Source organism: Perognathus longimembris, chromosome 9 (genome assembly GCF_023159225.1).
Source record: "Perognathus longimembris pacificus isolate PPM17 chromosome 9, ASM2315922v1, whole genome shotgun sequence".
In the NCBI taxonomy this organism is placed as follows: Eukaryota; Metazoa; Chordata; class Mammalia; order Rodentia; family Heteromyidae; genus Perognathus; species Perognathus longimembris.
Genome location: NC_063169.1, coordinates 26,010,946 through 26,036,412, shown reverse-complemented (window position 1 = coordinate 26,036,412; position 25,467 = coordinate 26,010,946). Strand labels below are relative to the sequence as shown.

Sequence of the window (25,467 nt, the reverse complement as noted above, 5' to 3'; positions counted from 1 at the left end):
GCTCACATTCTCTCCCATTTATAACATCACAAATCTAATTTAGAACCACAAGAGCTAGGAAATGAAGAGTTAATACTTAAACCTCATCCTTAATTCGTGTTGTCATGCTTGGGGATCACTTCTATAGCAGGCAAGACCACCCACTGTTCTGAGGTCACTAGACAGAGAAGGAAATTGGCTGTCACATCATTGTGTCACAATGGGGAAAATAGGGATGAGCTGGGAGAATGAGCTGGGATGCTCTTTGTATAAGAGCAGGAATCATGGTGGGAAAGAGAAGAGAAGATAAAAATAAAAAGAGTAAGGAAGCAGGCACATTGGCAACAGTCAACCTTGTCACCTTACTCCTCCTACAGAGGGCATCTTCAAGGCAGGGCACTGGCTACTGCTCTCATTATAGTGGCCCAGGTTGTTCCCATTCTAAACGCCCAAACAAACCTGAAAGAGTATATGAATCACAATGATTACAGCTGAAAAAAATACTATGGTCTTACACTTTCTTGTGCAACTGTGTATGTGCGAAGGAAAAAGGAGGAGCTTCTTTTCTATTCAAGAAGTAAAGTCCCTTGCTATGCTTATTATTACTTGAATTATGCTCTTTCAAGACAACATTATACATCCTATATCTGCTAAATTCAATCACTATTTCTTGATCACAAATCACTGTTCTAATTTTTTTAAACCCATTCCAGGAAGAAATCTTGTGTTTAGCTTTTTGATCATGGAATTAACAAAATTTTGGCACTAAATAAATAAATGCACGGAACTATCTTGGTGGCAATAATAGATTTAGTGAGGAAATCACTCTGATTTCCACAGATGCCCAGTTGCCTCTGGAGCAAGAATAAATAATACAGAAAATAATGAAAAGCAAATTTATTCTCTTGCTTGGGATTTTTGTCTCGCTTTTCTACTCCATCACCCCAACAATATCTGTTGCCTATATATCCATCCATTTTTTTTCTTTAAGGTTTCCAGATCTTACCAATAAATAATACTCTCAACCTGCCATTTGTCAGTAAGCCTGTAATGTTATTAATTTTTCATTTTTGGAAATTGGAAAATTTTATCTTGTAGCAACGAATGACTATGTAAATATTCTCTGCTAGTTTGAAACATGAGCTGTTTAAAGACTACCTCTCCTAGGACAGAATGGTATTGTCATGGGAAAGCCTGTTTTGGAATTTTTCAGAAGGTATTTTCACATGTGTTCATTATTGAGACTTCATGAGTTTATGAAAAAATTAATTTGAAAAAATTAAAACCTATGCAGAAGGTCAGCTATTATTTCACTCTGCAATTCCACTATTTGTCTCATAGATTGCGAGGCTGATAGAAAATCAGAGCTACCTAGATCTGCTGGCAACGACTGATAACTACCTATCTGGAATCATTAGTGATTCTGGTTCGCACTCAGTGATTGAACTGGGTAAAAAAAAATTTTCTCTTGTTCTTTCCTTGTGAAAGAGCTCTTGGCTTTGCAATGAATTTCTTTCCATAGGAACAGCCTCTTGAAAAGGAGAATACTCACAATGGTGTGAGAATCACTGGAGAAGAATAGAAATTCATTTTAACACAGTATACCATGTACAAATGCTGTCTTACAAATAGGATTATTTAATTTAAACCTTAGATCTGTCAAGCTCTATTACTTCAAATGGAGCCCATAGCTTCTTGAGTTCATTATATATGGAGCTTATATTACAATTTATGTGAGGTTAAGTCATTTGCTAAGATCCAAGGCAGTTAGAAAAAAATTACACCGTGGTGTCAGTAAATAGAGCAAAGTCACTGCAGTGTTGGGAGAGGCAAAAAGTCATCTTGCTAAATGAGGATCCAAGCTGTCCTATACCAAGACTGTTCCTAATAAATAAAAGGCCTCTGGGAAAAGTGCTGAGCGTACGCTGGATCTATTTTCAGCTTACATCAGCAGCTGCTGCCCCTGGGATCACATCTTTACGCATACTCTACACCATATGTAATCACTCCAGAGCTGCAACCAGTAAGATAATGAAAGAGCATGGCATAAATCTATACTTGAGTGGAATGCTAAATGAGAAAAATAATACAAAAAAGGGGGAAATAAACCACATTTTCAAGTCATTAGGAAGAAAGACTTTGACATATGAAGTGCCGCAACCATTAATAGCACTTATCATATAGAGTGGAGACAAAGAGACAAATTAATCAAACTGACAGAACTGGGACATTTTATGCTAATGCAGGCTCCTGGGTTTTCGTCTGTATTCCTCTGCGTCTGGAAAACTGATACCATTACAGGGCAGGAAATTGCATGAATAACATGCAACAGATCATAAAAATTCACACACCAACTGCAGAAACACAGTCCAAAAGCTCTGTAAAAACATGGATGGGGACCTCAACAGAGAAACTACCAGCAAGCCTTGAATGCAAATAAGTCTAGGAATATCTCCCATTCATGCATTGTAATTAACTATAGGCTTCTCCCTCATAATTATAGTGGTGAAACTGGAGCCTGGAGAGCAAATTCTGCAGCTCGTCAAAGCAGGCATTGCCCAGGCTTGGTTCAAGGCTGTTTGCCATTAGCTGGGGCAAGCACCACTCTGACCTAAATTAAAAAAAATTGTAATGTAAACAAAAAAGCATTAACTTGAGACTTGAAAGGGAAAGAAGGAAGGAAATAAATGGATAACACAAAGGAAAGATGGGCGAATTTTTCTCTGTATGTTTGTGTGGGTGGTGTAGATAAAGAGACTCTGAGATTGAAAGCCTTTTTTTAAAAAAAAAAAACACAAAATGCATGCTGTCTCGGGCTTATAAATAACCCCCACTTTATGAATAAGCTGTAGTTGGACGCAAATGGCAGGCAAGTTCCTCAGGAAAGCTCATGGGAGCAACTGCCCTTTGTTCTCCAATTGTGAACTCCTAGGAGGTGGTGAAGAGTCCTCCACCAGCTCATTAATTCACGGAGATAAATAAATTACTGCGGACCACAGATTCCTCCTCTCTCCCTAGGGGAAGTCTGTGTGTCCTTGATACTGGGAGAAGATGGGCTCCTTAGCTGGAACTCTAAAGATATTTTCCCATAAAAAATATCTGTGAATAGATGTTAGGTGTGGCCGGAAAAGCACATCAGAACTAGAGTTCAATGACATCATGTTTGTTGGCATTGCAGGCCTTTAAGTTCCAGCTCCCACTCCAATTGCATCTGACATACAGAACATATTTTAGATCTTTACTGAAATATGTCCATCATTGATTTGATCACATTAACCAAAGGGCCTTGGTGTCAATCTGTTAGGTGGTAGATTTGCATATGGAAAACACATAATCCACACAGAAATCCTTCCTGATGATCTAATTACCAAATGTCTCCTATCCTTCCTGTCCCTGTCTCTTTCTCTGTCTTTAAATATTAAGAGAGATAAAAGCCTTTAGGTTCTGTCTTTGAAGGTAGACAGAATTTGGTAACAGGGGTCCATGGCAGGACATGATGGTCGTGGGTAAATGGCAGTGAGGGCGAGAACATTGCATCTGAAAGACAGTGACAGGCTGGGAAGACACAAAGAACTTCAAAGCCCTGGAAAGAAGATGGAAACCAGCTTTCCCATAGGCACTTGCTCTCCCATTCCCTTTCCGTCTCTATCTCCATCTCTTTTTCTTGATAAATATTAAATGATATCTCTCTTAATAGCTAAAGGCTCTTTATAATACAGCTTAACTCACCCCCTTGCCCCTCTGTGAAGTCCTCTCCTTACCCTGTACTTGAGCAAGAGAAAATGGGATTATTATCCAATCTGCTGTCCTCTATATTCCTTTGGTAGAATAGCTAAACCTTAAGGCTGCCCACAGCCTTTTAGAGAACTTCACTGAATTGAAACACCAGAGAGAGGGAGGGAGGAAACAGGTAAGGTCAGAGAGAACTGAGGCAGGATTATTGTAAATCGCCTACACTAGTCCTGAAGAAATTATGCCACACAAAGCAGTAATCAGGAGCAATGCTATTCTGTCTCCTTGCCATAGGAAGGCTTCAGAAACAGGTGAGAAGGCCACGTGGGTGCTTAGGAATCCAGACAGAAGGGCTGGAATTGTTTGGAAAAATACCTCAAATTAGATAACCAAGAATGGATGATTGAAAGAAACACATAGAACAAGCAATGCCGTCTAAGTATACTTTATCCCCCAAATCCGATTACTGTATTTTATATAAAACTTAGGAAACTGGGGCTGGGAATGTGGCCTAGTGGTAGAGTGCTTGCCTAGAATGCACAAATCCCTGGGTTCGATTCCTCAGCACCACATAAACAGAAAAAGCTGGAAATGGTGCTGTGGCCCAAGTGGTAGAGTGCTATCCTTAAGCAAAAAGAAGCCAGAGACAGTGCTCAATCCCTGAGTTCAAGTGCCAGTACTGGCAAAAACCAAAAAAACTTAGGAAACTATGTATTCTGACAAATATTTTGCGTATGTGTGTGTGCATGTGTGTGTGTGTGTGTGTGTGTGTGTGTGTGTGTATGTGCATGTCTGTGTGTTTTGAGTAGATATCATGTAAGACAGATAGGGCTAGTGGATAGATAAACTGAATTGTGTGGTATTTCTTAAACTACAGACATTTTTACCCACTGTCACAATTTATATATTTTCCTCAATGTAACTCACTTTCTTCTTTAAATGTAGTTTTGCAGATACTGTCTGTGAAATCTCAGGGTTGGTATATGAATTATCTTGAACACATATGAAAACAAACACAATGATTAAAGTTTTAAAAATGAAACAATAACATTCCATGTCTAAGTTGTGCTGTCCGCATTCATAGTTTGGGCAACTTGGAATTGGACTCCTGACTCTGGCGGAATGAGTCTTGAGATAGAAGAAGCTGGGCCACAGCTTCTCCTCTTTCCTGTATGAAGTGTGGGTACAGGGCTGCGTCTGGCTCCTGACAACAGCAGCAAGATTACTACCATTCCTAGTGCTAATGCACATTGACAAAGTGATTTGTCAAGTCCATAGAACATTCCAAAAGTCTACTTTTCTTTTTTTGTGGTACCCAAGTTTCAACTCAAGGCCTTGAGCTTTCCAAGGAGATGCTCTATCACTTAAGCCACATTCCCAGCCCTTTTTGTAATAGTCTTTGTTGTTGGTCATGGCTTGAACTCAGGGTCTAGGAGCTGTCCCTGAGCCACAGCTCCACTTCTGTCTTTTTTAGGTGGTTAATTGGACTTAAGAGTCTCACACACTTTCCTGCTTGGGCTGGTTTTGAAACATGATCCTCAGATCTCATCTTCCTGAGTAGTTAGGATTACAAGCATGGGCTACCAGTTCCTGGTTTATTGGCCATTGTTTGAACAGTGTCTTGCTTTTTGTCCAAGCAGGCCTGTGCCACCTGATCCTTCTATCTATATTTTCTATGTTGCTGGGATGACAGGCATGTGTTACCATACCCAACTTTGTGTGTGTGTGTGTGTGTGTGTGTGTGTGTGTGTGTGTGTGTGTGTGGTGTATGTATATGCAGCTACTGGGGTTTGGACTCAGGACTTCAAGCTCTTGCTTGTTTTTTTTTTTTTTTTTTTTTTTTCTCAAAGCTAGATGTTTACCACTTGAGTCACAGCTCTACTTCCAGCTTTTTGCTGGATAATTGGAGATAAGAGTCTCACTGACTTTTCTGCCCAGACTGGCCTTGATCCTTAGATCTCAGCCTCTTGAATAGGTAGGTAAGATGGAAGGAGTGAGCCACCAGTGCCTGGTTTGCCTAGCTTTTTCATTGCTTGAGACAGGGACTTGTAAACTCTTCTTTCCCAACGGTCTTTGGACACGGATCCTCCTGATCTCTACTTCTGAGTAGCTAGGATTACAGATATGAGATCTGGCACCCACTTTTAATTCTTTGTAGGGAAGTAAACAACTGACAAGGCCACTTGCGAGTCTCATTTACTGATTAGAGTGACGTGTGTGTGTGTGGGGAGGTCTGGGTTAGTGGACTTCCTCAGGGGGTCGGGCAGCAGCTTCTAGCCTCTGTGGTGACAGGCCCTCTCCCTTCTGTCTGGTTCAGAGCTCCAGATGTCATGAGGACATGGCTGAGCAAGAGTGGGATGCTAAGTCTCACAGCGACAATGCACAGACATCCAGCTCTCCTGATTTTATCCCAAAGAATGACACAGGCCTGCCTTTAGAGCCAAAGCATGACATCATCTGGCCTTGTCTCCAGAGGGACCTGGCTGGCAAGGTCTCTGTCGCCTTTGGCACAGGCTTAGTTTTCCTGCAAAAACAGGAGAAAAATCAGAATCCCCCAAATGCAAAAGGATCTTAACTCTACTGTGTAGCTGAGCTCTTAGAAAGCCAGTGTTAGTGCACTTCAGCAAGAAGCCAGGCAGTTGAAAGCCCCTTCTAACAGCTGTTAATGGTTGTCAATGAGCAGGCAGACACTAGGGCTAGAAGGAAGGGAGCCAAAAATAACTCTGCAGCAGTGTTTTTCAGGATTCAGTCATGTCTGATGCTGGAAGAAGGAGCAGAGGAACTTAAGTACAGCTGTTTGAAAACAGTGAAGGGGCTGGAGGGATGAGAGCTGCGGGGGTGATAGTGGTGGTGGGGGGTGGGGGGATAGTGATGGTGTACTGTTTCTTAGAAACAACATCATGGAGAAAGACAGAAACAGGAAAATGTGCCAAACAAAGCTGAGGAGATTGGTGTTGGAGACAAAATGAATGGACACTACCTCACAACATCCTGCCTGGAGTAGAGACAGTTATACCTGATCCAGGGTCTGAGGGAACCTGTGAGAATGGCTCTCTTAGAAGGTTCTTTTTGTGTGTGTGTGTCAGTATTGGTACTTGAACTCAGTGCTTGGGTTCTGCCCTTTAGATTTTTCGCTCAAGGCTGGTGCTGTACTAATTTGAACTCCATTTGCAGCTTTTTGCTGGTTAATTATAGGTAAGAATCTCAAGGGCTTTCCTGCTGTGGCTGGCTTTGAACTGTGATCCTCAGAGTTCAGCCTCCTGTGTAGCTAGGATTACAGCATTGAGCCACCTATGCCCAGCTCTTTTCGTAGGTTTTAAATCTGGTTCCTTCTGGGAGATTTATAAAGCCATTCCATGGTGGAGGAATTCCATGGCAGAGGTATATTTCTCCTGGAGCCCAGCACTAGGTCCTTATTCATCCCTAAATAGAGCTGCTTCCTAAGGAGATTTTATTCAACTTATTTTCACAGGTTTAGAAGCACAGGAGTTTTTTATTTTCCTCCCTAATATCCAGTTTTTGTTTCAGTTTTTTAAATCCTAACTCAGTTATACATTCCCCTACAAATTGAATGATCTTTCTTTCTGAGTTCCTTTTCAGTTTTATATTGATACACAGAGGGAGGAGTCTTTATCCTGTCACTCAATTTGCAGCACTTTTAAGCCTTCCCACCCACTCTCTGGATGTTTTGATGCTCTTAATGAGTCAAACTAAGTCTGTGAACAATTGTTCCATCCGAATTGTATACTTGATCCTTCTAGGCTTGGCAAACAAAACATAACCCACTCAGAACCCAGACAGGAAAGTGGCAGATGATTCAAGCTTCATTAGGAATAAGTCATGCCAAAATAACTGCATTTCTGGGTTTGATGAGATTACTGCTTTGAGAATGCAGTAGAAATAGAATCCTAGGATTTTTAGCAAGGAAGCTGATATCTCTTGGGTTACTCACTGAAAAAAATGAAAAAAAATGAGGTGAGCTGCACTTGATGAGTTGATGTCAACTTCAACTTGGGGAGAAATAGCTGGTGATGTGACTCAGCCTTCTTTTTTACTGCGCTGTCCTGCTTTGCTTAACTTCCTTGACTTAGAAAATATGTAGGCAGTAACTGGTGAGTTACTTGGAGAATCAAGGTCCTAAGTAATGATATTATTGGGGAAATACATAAATATTCAATAAAAATAGAAGCTAGGCAGAGTGGCATGTTCCTGTCATCCTAGCTACAATGGGAAACAAAAATAGGCAGATTGTGGTCCAGGTGTGTCCTCAGACAGGACGCCAGATACTTGCTCCAAAATAATTAATTAAAAAAAAAGGCTAGTGACATGATTCAGCTACCATGAAGCCATGATTTCAAATCATAGGCCACCAAAAAAAGATGCAATTTAACAAAAACAAATGTCTTGTACTAAGATTATAAAACTCAAGTTTATAAAGACAGGGTAGGAAACTCCTGGCTTAAGAAGGTGGGTCCATACTGTGTCAATTGTTAGGAAACTTAACATAGTCCTAGGCTACATTAACAGGTGTACATTCAGACCACACTGAGATTTGTGTTTAAATTTGACACTACATGATGAAAGTAGTTCCGAACAACAGGAATCATGATGTTGACTAAAGCTGAAACCCAGGTAGCATGGGGGACATGAGACGTTGAGCCCTGACAGAGGAGACTTAAGGAGATACCAGGGGACAGTTAGCTTTAGAGATCTACCAGACAATCATGGAAAGATGAAATCTGATCTGTTCTCCATTCCTGAGAGTGACTCAGTAGGACCACATTTAAAAGAGGAAGATTGTCCTATTATAAATAAGAAAGAAAGAACTTTCTAGTAATCACAGTTATACAAAATGGAAGGAATGTTCTTATGCATGAGTGGTGGTGAGCACCCTACTGCCACAAAGGTTTAGGCACAGATGAGAGAGCTGCCTATGTTGTTACAAAAGGATCCCCAAATGAAGGGAAGTTACATTCTAGCATTTTTTAATCCTTGATGTGCCTCACTTCATATCAGAGAGAATCAGAGAGAAATCAGATCAGAGAGAAGTTATGATTACTAACAGTCTTTAGGCAATTTATACAAAAAGTGATAGCAAGAAGGATAAAGCTGATATCTTCATTTACTCTGGACACGACTGGCATATACATGGGCCTGTGAGTTGGCAAAATAAACTGAGAACTTTTGAACATCCTCAAGTCTTGTATCAGCCTGAATGACATCTCCTTCAAACTTGTTTTACATTGGAACACAAGCCTAGTCCAACCAGTCCGCTGAGATCACCCACAATTTCCAAAGAGCACAAGGAGCCCATAGAGAATGTAATGGAAGTCATAAAAAAATAAAATAAAGGATCGACAATTTTTTAAGCATGGAAGTTTTCAAAGGCCATCATTCCTATTCAACAAAAATTAAACTGTATAATTGTAGAACCTTGAAGTTAAACAAATGCATACTCAGTAGCCTTAGTTTCAACACATTTATATAGGCATTGTTTCTAGGCTTTAGTTTCCTTCTCTGAACAAACCCTTTCTATTTAGACCTGTCAGGTGAGTTGGGGTAGTCAGTCACACAGGCACACAGTTTTGTTTGAATAGAAGCAGCATGTTTTATCTTGTCTTTTCCTTGTGCTTGACATAATGATGGAGCCATTAAAACATATCATAAATGTTGTACACACCCTTTCATTCTCTACACCCTAAAATGGCAGGAGAAAACAGCCCAAAGCCTTTCCTCCTTAATAATATCTTGGATGAGTTTTAGAGTGGAATCAGGTAATCTTTAAATCTTTGCTAATGAGTGGAAAAGAAACCACTGATTACAAGTAGGAAGGATCGAAGGCAATGGAAAAGGAAGATGTGGGAGGAGAATACATTCTAAAATATAGCTTTTAAGTATGGTAACTTACTCGTGGTGGATATTCAATCAATGTCTGTAATTTACTGAGCAGAAGTTAGGACAGAATACAGCTCTGCATGAGCAACTAGAGGTAAGGCAAAAGCAGTGTTCTTGCAACAATATGACCTCCTGGTTTCTGGGTGCTCCTGATCTAGCTCCTGCTTAGCCATCTGTTTTCTGCACTAGCTGCATTTGACATGCAGGTTCTAATTTAAACTCTAGACATAAATTTGGGGTGAGCAGTTGGACCAAGGCTTCAGGTTGTGCTGGAGGCAGCAGTTGGACCAAGGCTTTAGGTTGGGCTAGAGGCAGCAGAAGGCCCTTCTCTTGACACTGGTCTCTGATTCCAGGTGGCCAGGCTGGGTGCAGAGGCTGGCCCACTCGTTTGACAAAGTAAAGCAAGCAAGAAGTTTTAGGGAGCAGTACTGGGAGTTTGAACTCAGGACCCTAGGCTTACTGTGATTTGTGTAGACTATGTTGGCCTTAAATACTTGATCTTTCTGACTCAACCTCCTCAATGCTGGAATTATAGGCATGTACCACTATGCCCAGCTTCCAAAAATCTTTCATTTGACTTAAAAACAAGTATAGTTCAGTAGTGGTAAGTGTATTCATATCATTATAAAGCAGATTTCCAGAAACTTTTCACCTTGGAAATCTGAAACTGTACCCAATAAATCATAGTTTCTCTTCCCCCCACAGCTGCCAGCCTCTGGTAACCACCATTTCATAGTTTCTGTTTCTATAAATTTGACGATTTTATGTCCACTTCATGTAAGTGGAATCACAAAATATTTTATCCTTTTGTGATTGGCCTATCTCACTAGTAGGGTTTTAAAAAATAAACCCAGTTGGGAAGAGCAAGTTGGAGAGGACAAATTACCTACCTTCTTTCTGTCTAGGCAATGGCCAGAATGAAAGTCCCCAGGGATGCTTCTTAGGCTGGACTGTCACTAGCACGACAGGCAGAGAGAAGGCTCTACATGTATGCATGGCTCAAGGCCCATCATTTCTGTCAATAGGAATCTACTGAGGGCCCAGGCTGTCTAAGTCCCTATTCCAAACACAATCTTTCGAGTCCAAAATTCTTACAAATTCTCATGAAAAGCCTTTGGCATTTCTTTGGGGGAGGAAAAAATCTGGATAAATATGTTGGCATTATTTTAAGAGCAGACTGTAGGAATCTCGGAGGGAGAGCAGAAGAGGCAATGGAATGTGAAGGAATAGTCTCAAAGCAGGCAGAGCCTGCTCTTGAGGAACGAAATATGCTTAGAATGTGTGTCCCTCACAGACTTATGTGTGGGGGGTGGGTGGGCAAAGAATGAAGAGAAATTTGGCTTCAAAATGAGAGGCAGTCTGTGAAATTTAGTAACTCTTCAAAGAGGTCATTGGCAAAAAATGTCTGGGAACCCACAGTTACACTTTGGCTGAACCCTGGAGAGCCACTCCTACCAACGCCAGCTCACATGTCACTGTGAATAGTGACAATTTCCCTTTTCTCCTGAAACTCTCATCCAGCTCTAGAAGAAGACAGGCCTTCCCCAGCAGCCTCAGGGAAAGGAGTTGCCCTGGGAGGATGTCAGTGTAAGCTGGGTTAACAATTTCACCTCAGCTGACATGCTTACCAATACTTTCATTTGTACATTACAAAAACAAACAAACAAACAACAACGACAAAGCCTTCCTAAAAGACTTCACAAGGCATGTCTAATTATTCTACTATGAAATTCTCGGTAAAGCTTTTTGCCTATTTCCTCTGCCAGACTGCCTAGCTGGTTGTTCCTGATCACCTACTCATCCTGCCATGCACCTGCCCAGCTGCTTGTTCCTCTGTCATCCCTGCTCTCCGGCAGTCTTTCCTGCTTCAATCAATGACAAATCCCTGCTTTTTGGTCTTATAGCCCTACACACAAAGTCATCTTGGCTTCTTTTCCCCTCTCACATCCCACTTCCAGCCAGTTAGTTTTGGGAAACCCTAGCAGTTTCTCCTTCAAGCAAGAGTCAGAATCCAACCTGTACATCTCTTCATGGTTATCACACACACACTCTCCAGGAGCCACTGAATTGGCATCTCTACTTCTGCCTCCCCTTACTGCAGCCTACTCTCAGCTCAGCCTCCACAGCTACCATTTCAAAAGGTAATTTGGATTATGTTGTTGTTTTATCTAGAACCCTCTAATAGATGAACATTTCCATGAGTAAAGTCAGAGTCATCAAACTGGACCATCGGGCCTTTGTTCCTCGATCACCTTTACAGTGACCCTTTCCTGACCACTGTATGTCACATTCAGTTATGGTCTCCCTACTGTCCCACCTTCATTATTTTTTATTTTTTTATTTTTTATTTTTTTGGCCAGTCCTGGGCCTTGGACTCAGGGCCTGAGCACTGTCCCTGGTTTCTTCCCTCTCAAGGCTAGCACTCTGCCACTTGAGCCACAGCACCTTCTGGCCGTTTTCTGTATATGGGGTGCTGGGGAATAGAACCTAGGGCCTCGTGTATCCGAGGCAGGCACTCTTGCCACTAGGCTATATCCCCAGCCCCCACCTTCATTATTTTTTCCTTTATCCTTGTCACCCATACTCCTGATTACTACCGGTGACTTCTAGCTGAATGTAGACTCTGAGAAAGAAGACAATCTATTTCATTCAATGCTATGTCCGCAGTGCCTAGAGTAGCAGTCATTTTAGCTCAGTGCAAATCTGGCCAAATGGTTCCTCAGATCTCAACTTGAAGGGCTCCTGTCAAGTCAAGTGTAATGGTTCATGCTTATAATTTCAGCCCATAGAAGGAAGAAACAGAAGGATAATGTTCAAGAACAGTCTAGGCTACATAATGAGACCCTGTCTCAAAACACAAAACAAAACACCTCCCCAAAGAAACAAAAAAAGCACCTACAAACCAACAGGAAGCATCAAAGGTTTCTCTTTAGAGAAGTCTTCCTTGGCCCCACTGTCACCTCTCCAATTACTGTCTTTCTTATCACACTGCCTTATTTTGCTTTTAGCACTTACAGCAATACAAATTATCTTGTTTTGTTATTTGCCTATGCATTAAATTAAGTGCAGGCTCTTAAGATTTCCAACTTATTCTATTTCTCCAAAGCAACAAATCTTCAACTTTTGTATGCGAGGCAAGCACTCTACCACTAGGCCATATTCCCAGCTCCCAAATCTTCAACTCTTAACATATGGTTTAGTACAGAGCTGGTGATCTTTTTCTTCTTTTTCTTTTTCTCCTTCTTGCCCAAGCTGGTCCCAAAGTCCTAGGTTCAGGTGATTCTCCAAACTCAGCCTCATAAATAGCTGGGCTAGTACACACACACACACACACACACACACACACACACACACACACACACACACACACACACGATCAATCCAATTCCATGAATGAATCCAGGGTGGATCTGGGATGTTGGGAGGAGACCAATCAAGCCAAATTATTAAATTTGCCACATTTTTGTACTTTGTTCTCTCTATGACTAATTATCTACACATGCATGAGTACCTGCACACTCACTCCCCCCACTCCCATGAACCTATTCTCTTAGAACTATCTGTAAGTAAACTGTAGACAGTATGACCCATCACCCCGAAATAGCTTACTGTGGATCTCCTGGGAACAAGAGCATTCTATAGCATTAAAATACGGACACAAAATTGTGAGGAATTATTTTGTGTTTGTATCTGTTACTTTGGAACCTTAACCAAGTTGATCATTTTTGCTTGAATCTGTTTCATAGCATTAGCAAAATATGCAGCACTGGATTAAAAATAACCTGAAGAGCAAGGGCTTCGACCTTGATAAATTTATCAACTCCTCATAGGTTCTTGTAGCCAGCTATGCTAGGCAAGACTTAATGCTCACAATACCCCTTGGGAAGCATATGTCTTAAAGGGTAATTTAGGGAGCAGTTTTACATCTACAGTCTGGTAAACCATTGGAGCTTAAATATTCCTCAACTGAAATGAACATCAACTTAAGACCAGTAATTCAGAACATACTCCATTCATACTAGAGGTATTGGTAACAGAGGAAAAGTGCTAGAGCTTAATCTCAGCTCCTTTTTCTATTTCTCTTGAGATCAACAATTTCTAGTGGTTTCACACATACCCTCTATGCTGGTGGTTCTCATGGCTGTGTCTCAGCGCTGTGCTCCCAGAATCTTAGGCACATAAAGAGCACTGCAGATATACATCAGGTCTGATGGTGTCTTTCCCTGCCATGTGTTTCCACACCTATTTTCAGACATCTCTGGGAGGTGCCATCAGTCTCATCTTCACCTTGCTGTGGACCTTTCTTAGCTCCTGCCAGGACCAGAAGGCATCTCTGGATTGTGCTTTCTGTCTGCAGCGTCTCTGATTCTCATCTATGATGCATTCCATTGCTATAAACACATTTCCTTTGTCATTTTTCATATGGCTCTTCATGGCTCACAATGTTTTAGCAAATGCCTATTGCTTACCTGGATCAAGCCTAGGTTCTTTTGCTTAAATTTATTGTTTTGTAGTTAAGGCTCCAAGTAACTAACCCGACCATGGCCCATTCTCACCTCATTTACATATGTGCAACACAAAGTGCCAATACAGCACGGCATATACAATGAATGCTCTTCAACTTTTCATCTGTAATTTCTATGGTCTTAATTCTTTGACTTTATTGTAAATTCTTAGAAAGATATATCTTGCTTTAAATTCTAAGTTAATCTCCCCAAGAAGTGACCTATGAAGTGTGATCTACTCTTCTGATTCTGTTAATCTTGTTGTTTGTTTGTTTTTTTCCTGTGCTTGAACTCAAGCTTGGGTAGTCCCTGAGTTGTTTAGTTCAAGGCTGGGGCTTTACTACTTGAGTTATGGCTCCACTTAGGTGGTTAATTTGATAGAAGAGACTTTCCTGCCCAGGCAAACTTCATGATCCTCAAATCTTAGCCTCCTGAGCAATTAGGATTACATGTGTGAGCCACCAGCAGACAGGTAATCTACTTTTATTAGTCTGCTATACTTAATATTATCCTGATGAGTGTGTATATATACACACTCCTCTGAAGGTAATTCTGAATTTTTTTTTTTGGCCGGTCCTGGGGCTTGGACTCAGGGCCTGAGCACTGTCCCTGGCTTCTTTTTGCTCAAGGCTAGCACTCTACCACTTGAGCCACAGTGCCACTTCTGGTCATTTTCTGTATATGTGGTGCTGGGGAATTGAACCCAGGGCCTCATGTATATGAGGCAAGCACTCTTGCCACTAGGCCATATCCCCAGCCCCAATTCTGAATTTTTGATAACTTATTTCAGTGTCTAGCATCTTATACTATTATGAAGTTCTCTTCTAATGTACGTGAAATACTTCATTCACACTGGTAGAATATTATTTATTTTGTCAATGGATAGTAAGATCTTGATCATGACTCAAATAGTAGGCATGGACAAAGTTTGTTAAATGGAACTTTGAATAATAATTGCATTTTTTTACATCGATGTATTGTAAATCTGGTAGATTTAACCCATTCAAGAAATTTCAGAGTTACAAAAAGTATGCCTTAATGATCTTCCCTTTCTCTGCTTTTCTCATTTAGAAACTAATTAAACAAGAACAAAAAGTATTAGAAGGATCATTCTGGATGGATTTGTTACTTTTATTTTTCAGCTGAAGATGGAATCCAGAGCCTCATGCTTTCTAAGCATGTGCTCAAAGGTGACCTCCCTCCCTTTATTCTCTCTTTGCAGGGCCTTTCACTTCCTAGGTAAGTGCTCTATCACTGACACCAAACCTCCAGGGGCTTAGATAGATCTCTGAAGTGATACATACACATCATTTCATTCCAATCTGTACTGCTCAACATGGCTTAACACACAGATATGTCTATTGCACACAGAGCCTGCTCTGGTTGTTGTTGACATCTCTTGGAAGGGGCTTGTAAATAAAGTATTTAAAAAATCTGAGTAATCAGCTAGGCATTGGTGGCTCATGCTTATAATCCTATCTACTCAGGAGGCTGAAATCTGAGGATGGAGGTTTGAAGCCAGCCTAGGCAGAAAAACCCATGAAACTCTTATTTCCAATTAATTAGCAAAAAGGTGAAATGGAGCTGTGGTTCAAGTGATGAGGGTACCAGGCTTGAGTGAAAAAACTAAGAAACAGTGTCTTGGCCTTGAGCGCAAGCTCCAATACTGGAAAAAAAAAATCAGTAGACAAAAAAGGGTAGCTTATAAATAACCTGCAAAGCCAGGTGCCAATGGTTCATGCCTGTAATCCTAGCTACTCAGGAGGCTGATATCTGAGCATCACGGTTCAAAGCCAGCCCAGGCAGGAAAGTCGATGAGACTCTTATCTCCAATTAGCCACCAGAAAACTGGAAGTGGCACTGTGGCTCAAAGTGGTAGTAGAGCTTTGAAGAGCTCAGGGACAGCACCCAGGCCCAGAGTTCAAGCCCCACGACTGGCAAACAAAAAAAGAAAAAAAAATAACCTGGAAAGGACTAGCAGTGACATTTAATTCTATCCTATATTAAAAAAAAGATGGTTAGGGATGGGATAGGGTAAAATGAGAGAGAATAATGGAAGGGGTGACACTGATCAAGGTGCATTATACATTGTACTCATAACCTGACTTATGGAATTGTAATCTTATACAACTATTTACAAGTAAAATAAAAATAATAAGGAAGATAAATTAAAATAGTTGCTACTTTAACAAGTTGGAGGCCTCCAAATGTGACTTTCCTTTGATTTTCGTCTAAACTCCGGAATTTTTCTTTTATTGGCTAAATCCCAGCATTTTTTTCACCCCCGGGCCAACATTTTGGCTTGGTTGGGAACAGCTTGCCAGTATTTCTCTTTGCTGCCAGTCAGCCAAAAAGTGTGCTCACATTGGAGGGCAAGCTGCCTCCCACCCAAGGTGCTAAATGTATAACTTTTTCACACACAGCCTTCACCAGGCTGTACATGGTAGTGCATCTCAGACAGTAAGCTCCTGCATCACTACTTAGCCTGGAGGTGGGGCCAGAATCAACTGGGAAGACAACACATTTAGGAATGTGTTGATATTATGATGTGTATCAAATTAATGTAAAAAGGACACTTCCAGGGTAACAGGAAGTCAAAAGTACTATTATCATTATTTTGTTGGATGTGGGGCTTGAACTCAGGGCCTGGGTGCTATCCTGAGACTCTTTGTGCTCAAAGCCAGTGCTCTATGACTGAAGCCTCAGTGCCACTTCTGGTTTTTGAGTGGTTTTGGAGATAAGAGTCTCAGGGGGACTTTTCTTCCCCCCGGCTGGCTTCAAACCACAATCTTCAGATCTCAGCCTCCTGAGTATCTAGGACTACAAGCATGAGCCACCAGTGCCCAGTAAAAGTGTTATTATTTAACTGTTCAGATTCTCAAAGAGCAAACAAATCAGTTCTTTATCTGACTTTGTGATTCAAGTAAAAACCAAAACAAATAACATAATTTACTGCTTATCGCACATGACTCTATTTTCCTTGTGCTTCTAAGAACACAACAGGTTTTTCCTTCCTCTGACTGCCATGCATCACTCTAATATTTGGGTAAGAAACATTTTATTAAAAAATTCCTGACTCGATTTCCTGGCTTATGGCTTGTCCAACTAAGATTCCAGGTGTTCACACCATAAGAAGGAACTCTTTCAAAAAGGCTGTCTGCTTTTATAACTGCACACCCATCAGAAAGGCTGTGAACACCTTAACAATGGAGTTGAAACCTGAAGCAGTTTGGTGACATTCCAAGTTTTGAATGGAATGTGAATCCATTAAGATTATTAGGTAACTTTATTGATATCCTGAACTTGGTGCCAATTGTGAAAACTGCCAAAGGAAAGACAGAACAAAAACTAGCTCTTTGATTCTGAGTATTTTGGTGTGGAAACTATTTTCTTATAACTCACTTTAAAAAACACATCATGCCTTCACTGTTTAATTGCAATCTCAGTTTTCAGGAAGCAAAGAGAAATCAATGTTGCTCTTCTGTTTTGGCTTTTAGCCTACAAAGTCTGCACTTTTATTGGCAGAGAAAGATAGGTAATAACCCCGAACAAGAAACCTATTCTCTAAGAAGTACTGGCTCAAGTAAAGTACCACTACACCATGAATGACTCAATGATCTCCTCAACAGAGATTACCCTGCAACCACGAAGCCAGGCTAATTAGACAATGGCTTATGGCCAGCTCATGATGGCTGACAGCCATTCTGTCTCGTTATCACACCTTTCTATTTGGGAGGGCGTTGAGTGGGTAATCTGGATGGGAAGTGAAATACTTAAAAAAAAAATCCTCTTCCAAGTGCTATTTAACTTCTTATCATGAATTGAAAGATTCATTAAGTACCTGGTTAAAGGCCCAGGTCCTATGATTAAATATGACAAAATAATAGTTATGATTACTGATCAAGTGAGGAACTTTATAGCTCTGAACTTTGTCTTAAAGCTATTATTAATCTTAGTTGAAATAGCTGAGTCTCCATAATAGGAGAAAGAAAGAATGTAAGGGATATTTAGTTCAAATGCAGAAAAGAGGTTTAAAATATGTAGGGCGCCAGTGGTTCACACCTATAATCCTAGCTACTAAGGAGGCTGAGATCTGAGGTTTGAGGTTCGAAGCCAGTCTGCATAGGAAAGTCCTTGAGAAAGTCCTCTTCTCTCCATTTAACTACCAAAAAAGCCAGAAGTGGAGCTATGGCTCAAGTGGTAGAGTGCTAGTATTAAACACAAAAGCTCAGGGATAGTGCCTAGGCTCCGAGTTCAAGCCCCAGGACTGGCAAACATGTTCAAAAGAGTAGATACACTGCAAATAATTTTTCTTATTTGTTTTTTTGTGTACTCTTACTAGGGTTTGAACTCAGGGCCTGAGTGCTATTCATTGGCTCTTTTGCTCAAGACTAGCACTCTGCTAGTTTAACCATAGTTCCACTTCTGGCTTTGTGCTAGTGAATTAGAGATTAAAAAAGTCTCACAGACTTTCTTGCTTGGGCTGGCTTTGAACTGAGATCTTCATATCTCCGCCTCTTAAGTTTATTGTCAAAGGCTTTGTTATAAATCTATTTCATAATGTTGATTCTTGTGGCTCTCTTTTATTGGATAGAAATAAATAGGTAAAATGAAAAAAATTTAAAACTGGCTTTGAAATCAGGTCACTTACAAATAATTTTAAGATGTTAGGTTTTTGTCTACTCAACTCCTACTGCTACACCAAAAGAGGAACACATTTCTACATAAGAGTCTTTAAATAGGACATACTGGCCTCAGGATTTAAAAAAACGTAAGAGGTTTGAAAACAGCTTATGTGTCTCAGATTTAAAATTAGCTATTTCAGTGGCTATTTTCACACTACATTTTTCTCCGTGGGTATCAGCACCATCCCAAGTCCTCTAGAGAGGTGCTCACAAACATATCAGCTCCCTTTTCATGGCTTTGCTTTATTTCAACCCCTTCTGAGACAGAGTCCCAGTTCTCAGTACTGGAAGTCACGTTTCCATTACTATAAATAAGTTCTGCCTCAAGGCATTTCAGAATTATCAGCATGATTCTAGGACTTGAAAACTTTTTCCTTGCCAGCAAGTAGTTACCTGGAAGAATATTTTTTCTTTTTTTGTTTTTAATCTCCTGCCAAGTCTCACTAATGCAACTTGGAAAATTGCACTACAGCTTTTAATGAAGGTTCTGAGGTAAGAGACATTTCATCAGAGTAGACTGTTCTTTCCTTTTATGGGAATAACAACAACTACTATTTCAGTAGCACCATCCTTCTAAGAAGTATTTCATTCATCTGAATGGCAGCTCTGTAAGACGCCCTACTCTCTCACATTGAAATTGATGCCATTACATGTGAAGGAATTCTGGGAAGTAGTGCTATGGCTCAAGTGGTAGAGCGTTAGCCTCGAGCTCAGGGACAGCACCCAGGCCCAGAATTCAAGAGTTCAAGCCCCATGACAAAAAAAAAAAAATTCTGTCAAAATCCTGAAACCTCCAGCACTGGCTAAACAGTCATGATTTAGCTGTATCTGCTACAATCTATGGTGTTCTAGATTACAGAAGGGCCAGGGATCCTATAGGACCACTGCCATCTCCCAGGAACACCTATCACAGAGGTTTTCTGAGGATTTAGAGATTAGTGACAAAAATGAGCTACAGAATTACATTGGCATCTCTTTCAGAGCCCTACAGTTCTTCTTCTAAACAGTTGCCTCCCATTTCCATGGCCTTTTACTAGCTCTTAACCCAAATCTTACTTCTTTCTCCCTGGATTTTTTTTTTTTCCCAGTCCTTGGGCTTAGACTCAGGGCCTGAGCACTGTCCCTGGCTTCTTTTTGCTCAAGGCTAGCACTCTACCACTTGAGCCATAGTGCCACCTCTGGCCATTTTCTGTATATGTGGTGCTGGGGAATTGAACCCAGGGTTTCATGTATAAGAGGCAAGCACTCTTGCCACTAGGCCATATCCCCAGCCCTCTCCCTGGATTTTTATCTCTCCTAGAAAAGTTCAAGAATCATAAACCTATGGCATAGGTTTGCACCTCAGGGGTCATCCATCCCAGTGCTACCATTTTCCAGATAAGGCTGTCCCTTGAGAAGTTATCTGGCCCTTGGCCAGAAAGAAATTCCTATCCTCATTGTGTCCTCAAGGCCATTCAGTTAGCAACTGACTTCTGTCTCCTATATGGTCAGCATTCCCTTCTCTTTGGGAATCTTTCTATAGGCTCAAGTACTGGTCAGAATAGGTTAGGTTCTACTGTGCTGGCAAAGAAAACATCATTTATTTATTTATTTATTTATTTTTGCATTAGGGTGTCAGTATTTCCCCAGACTATCCTTGAACTCATGGGCTTAAGCCATCTTTCTGCATCAGCCTGCCAAGTAGCTGGGATTACAGCTATGTACCACACACCCAGATAAATGTCAAGGCTTACTGACTTAATGTAGAGCTTTATTTCTCACTCATCTCAGAATTTGAGTTGAATCGGAAGGCTCACTTTCCTGGCTCTCTTCCATCAGTGACTACAAGATTTGTGCTTCTGTACCATCTTGGATTTCTTTGGTACAAGCTAGATGGATGAGAAACAGTATGAAAAATTTAGATCTATGTGTAATAGCCGTACTCTAGAAGTGATATAGTAGTTCACCACTTGTCATTAATTACAAGGCATAGCCAGCCTGATTGCAAATTTAGTTTTCATCTGTATCCAGAAAGAGAAGAAAAACAAGGTCTGGGGGAATACTGGTATTCCTTGCTATAGAGTACAGCATGTTGGAATTTCATCCTACATAAAACATAAAAAAAAATGGAATATCTTTTGACACAGCTTCTTTCTAGCTTCTTGAAGCATCCCATGTCACTGCTCCTTTTTAGTTGAAAGGTCTTAAAAACAAAGCCTACATTAGCTTTTCTCTTTTTCCATTTTCTGTAGAACATAATAGGATTGCTTTTTACTTCTAGTACTCTACCAAAAATGATCAATGAAACCACAAATGGCCTCTACATTACTGAGAGGCTTTGAATATCCCTCTGGTTTTAAGATTTTTTTAACTATGGACTAGACTTTGCCCATGAATCCAGCCACCTATGCCCAACTGTGTATTAGACATCTCTACTTAGATGTGAACAGGCATCTCAGTATATATATGAAACTCTGTTTTACCTTCTGTCCACACATACCTACTCCTCTGAGGTTTTGCTAGTCTCAGTTGATTATAACTCAGTTCTTCTATTAGTTCAGGAACCAACCCTTGTAATTATCTGTGTCTCTTCTTTTTTTTTTTCCTACTATCTCACATCCAATTTGTAAGAAAAAACCCATAAACTCTACCATCAAAATACCATCGTATTCTAACACCAACATTTGACATCTCTCAGTCAAGACCATCCTATGTTTTGATTACTGTCTTGGCCACTTCAGGAGTTTTCCTGTTCTGCCAAGTGCCCTCTTTCAATCTATTTTCACATGGCAGTCAAAATAATCTTCTCTGGAATCCTCTAATGGCTTTCAAGTTCATTTCAAGTGAAGGTCAAGTGTCTGGCAAGGTGCACGGTGACCAATCTGACATGCCTCTTCCCATTCCATCTTTGCTCATTTCTGCTATTGTGTGTTAGACATGCCATGCCAGTCCAGCCTTTGGTTCTTTCATTGATATTGTTCTACCTACTTCATTCTTTGCCCAGCTGTCAGCACAGCGAGCCCCTCCCCTCCTTCAGGTGTATCTCCAAAAGTCACTTCTGCACACAAGCCTTCCTTGATAACTTATTTAAAATCCCCTCACCTGTATGCTAATATTCCCCTAATCCTCTTCGCTATTTAAAATTTCCTCAGTGGTATACAATAAGTTACCCTCTCCACTTCCCCAGTTGGGGATAAGCAAAGTTCACAACGCATCTAGAATATCTGCAAGGCAGATAACAAGACCTTGATATATGTTTGCTAAATGAATACATAGGGCCAAGGAAGTTGATTGGTTTGCCTGACATCTCACATGTAGCTGGTTCAAGATCCATGCTTTCTGAACCCCTCATGGCTAATGCTCTTTAGTTGTTAAAATTTGCTTTTATTCTTTTTCAGGCATCACGATGTCTCCCATAAAGGTTTGTTAGATGGCACAGTGGGAGGAAAATGGCCTGCTCTGTGCTCGGGGCAGAGTGAGTACTTTCCCCTTCTTTCTGTGGTCATTGTGCTTCCCAGGGACGCCCCTGTGTCCCTCAGAACTCTCCCCTCCCCCTACCATTGCACCCAGGCCCAGAGTGCTAGTGGCATCCTGTGCTGCCACATTATAAATTTGCTGTAGCATTACATAACTGCAAGGACCATCCAAAGATAATTGTGCCTGTTGGAGTGCTTCTTTGAAAGACTGGACCTAAACCATCCCAGAGACATTAACAGCTTTCATAGCTTCCATAAAAACTTCCAGACAAGAAGGCTCCATAATCTTATTGGCATCTGTGCTTGGCAGTACTGCTGCATGGCTGTTCCATACTGCACCCTGTGATTAAGACTCAACACATGCCTTTGCTTCCCAGTCCTTCTGGCTCAGGTCTTTCCCTCCCTCCCTCCCTCCCTCCCTCCCTCCCTCCCTCCCTCCTTCCCTCCCTCCCTCCCTCCCTTCCTTCCTTTTTTCTCTCTTTCTTTTTCTCTTTCCTTCCTCCCTCCCTCCCTTCCTCCCTTCCCTCTTTCTTTCTCCCCTCTATTTTATCTTTCTAATACTGAAAAGAAAAAAAGATCTGCCTCAAATTGGAGAAATAGAGAGAGAAAAAGAGAGAGACAACCAGATTCAAGGATGCCTGAATTTGAGGGCTCATACAGGTAAGAGCTGGGGGCTCAGAGAGATTTGACCGGGTCAAGATTCCAGGGCTGAATAGGGACTGGTCCAGGCTTAAGGCACACACGATCCCATCCAAGAATGGGGCTAACAGAGTCACTAAAGATACTAATTACATAAAATATGATTTGCAAATTAGTATAATACAAAAAATGGTTTTTAAAGACACAATAGATAGTAAATTGTAAAGTTTACATTTTTGTCAAGACTGTGTTGCATAACTGGAAGTTTTCCAAATATTTCTAAAGAATTCTAAAGTAGGAGAGAGAAAACATTTTTGTTCCCATTTAGAGAAGAAAGGGCTGTGTGACAAATACCTGCTATGTGATAGGAAGTGTGCTGAAAAATTTCAAATTTAGTTCACTAGTCCTGTGGCAACCTATGAAATGTTTAAGTCTGTCCCCCACGTTAGTACAGATGGGAAAATGGCGCTCAGGATCCCCAGCCATGCCTCAGCTGCCACTCCTCAGCCTTCCAGGTTACCTGGCATGCAGGGCTGTGCACCTCACCTCAACCATAGTGATGTCATCTTCAACTGACTGGTCCCTTTCCTTCTAGTTTCTCTAGCTGTTGATTAACTAGTGGTATGAAGAGTGTTGATGGAGTGTTTTATGGTGTATATGAAAAGAATATGAACATGGAAATACAGAATGATTATGCAACCTGCATTTTAACATCTCCTCACAGTAACTATAGACATTGCTTACTAAGGGTCTGAAATCTGGTGGTCCTCCTATCTAGTGTACCTTGTTTGTTTTTTTATTTTTATTTTTTGGCTTATTTTCAGTGCTGGGGTTCAAATCCAGGACATTGCTCATGCTAGGTAAGTTACTGAGTATTATTCAATCTTTCTGGGCAGACCAGATTGGCCATGAATTAACTACATAACCCAGTCTAGTCTTGAATTTGTGATTCTGTTGCCTCTGCCTCCTGAGTGCTGAGATTATATGTATAATTATAGGTATACCCGCTATTTGTGTTTTATCTCTGATTCAGAGGCTTATTGGTAGAGCAAATGCTCACCTCAGTACTTCCTATCATCTTATACAGAGCTTTTTTTACTCATTAGCATTATTTTCTAGATCTCTAAAAGCATCTGTAGTTATAATAATGAGTACATCACATCCACGTGATGGGGTCTTTGGTTTTCTCTTATATTGCTGTAAAGAACTATTCAGTGGAAAAGTGCACAACCTTGGGGTCCATTTGCAAAATTGTGTAGTGCACAGCTTGTACAACTGCTGCTGGTGGCCATAGGTTTTACTTGCACATTGTGTTGGAGGACACAGGGAATAACTCTGCCCTGAACATAAAGTCAAGGATGCTCAGTATGGCCCTTCATGTCCTGAAAGGAAGGGAAGCCAGGATGCTCAAAGAGCAATTGTACACACAGTCCAAAGGATGACTAATGTAAGGATTTCCTATTGTAAGCTCATCCTCTACATTCTGTTGCTCAAACCATGCAACTGAACACCATCTCTGGACAGAGTAGGTCCAAGCTACTCAAGTCCCCACAGTAACAAAATGACTGAATTCACTGAAGTAATTCAGAAACCTGAGTAGGGTATTTTCATCAATGGTGAGAAAAGTAAGTTTGCACTTCTTAGAATCTCACTATAGTAAGGGCAAGAATTATTGATGCTTTATTTTTTTCCCCAATGCTTTCAGTTTTTTTATCCTCAAAGGAAACCTAGCAATCCTCATACAATTTGAAAGAGTGAAATCATAGCACTGATTCACTGATTCAGATCCCGCATTTAGGACTGTACCAAACAACTCAAATCCGGAAGTTGAAGTGAACTAGAAACTCTGAGTAATGGAGCCTCAGAGGCTCAGTTCCCCTAAAGGAACATGCTCTGTTCATGTTCATCCCTCTGAGACTTCATGTGTATCAAATAGAAACCCAGTAGGCCACAAACCAAAGTCTGTGTGACTCGGACATCGATGTAGCACAGAATATACCTTTTACCTCATACGCAGCTAGTTTTCTATAATACAAGAACCTCCTTTCACAACTACACCAGCAAGTCGAGTCACTGTACCTCTTCAGGCAAGCTGACCACCAAGTCATTTTTTGTCTGTCCAACCAGAGCCTGCCAGAAGTATTCACTGCATGCAGCCAGCACGGCCCGGTGGGCTCGGAACTCCTTCCTCTCCACGATCAAAGTCACGTCACAGAGAATGTCCTTTTTCCGCTGGTCATTGAGGCCCAGGAGGATGTTGGTGCAGTGGACTGTGGACTCATACACGTACATGGGGGAGTCAGGCTTCTCATCCACAGACATGCCGTTCACACCCTGAAACAGAGAAGGAGAGACACTGAGTCACAACTGCTATTAGAGCGACAGAAAGGTGAGCGGAACATTGCTGTTCCTGGATCTCACTAATCTACATGTTCATGCTTGGGTAACACAATGAAGGCAGACAATCTATAGCGTTCCAATTCTATGGATGACTTTTATCTCTTCCACTTATGGTATTCTTTTACCCCACGGTAACAAAGCCAGATCTTAAAGGAACACTGCAGCTATTTCAAACAC

At 41.0% G+C, this 25,467-nt stretch overlaps 1 protein-coding gene across 5 annotated transcripts in view; it reads right to left on the bottom strand.

Moving 5' to 3' along the window:
• Positions 1-25,467, bottom strand: part of Bach2 (BTB domain and CNC homolog 2) — a 338,421-nt gene that overhangs the window by 43,581 nt on the left and 269,373 nt on the right. For all 5 annotated transcript variants that reach the window (XM_048353829.1, XM_048353828.1, XM_048353827.1 and 2 more), the window contains one exon: positions 24,970-25,224. In XM_048353829.1, coding sequence (XP_048209786.1) covers positions 24,970-25,212 — 243 coding nt within the window. In that variant the 5' untranslated portion in view covers positions 25,213-25,224. The remainder of the gene's footprint in view (positions 1-24,969; positions 25,225-25,467) is intronic.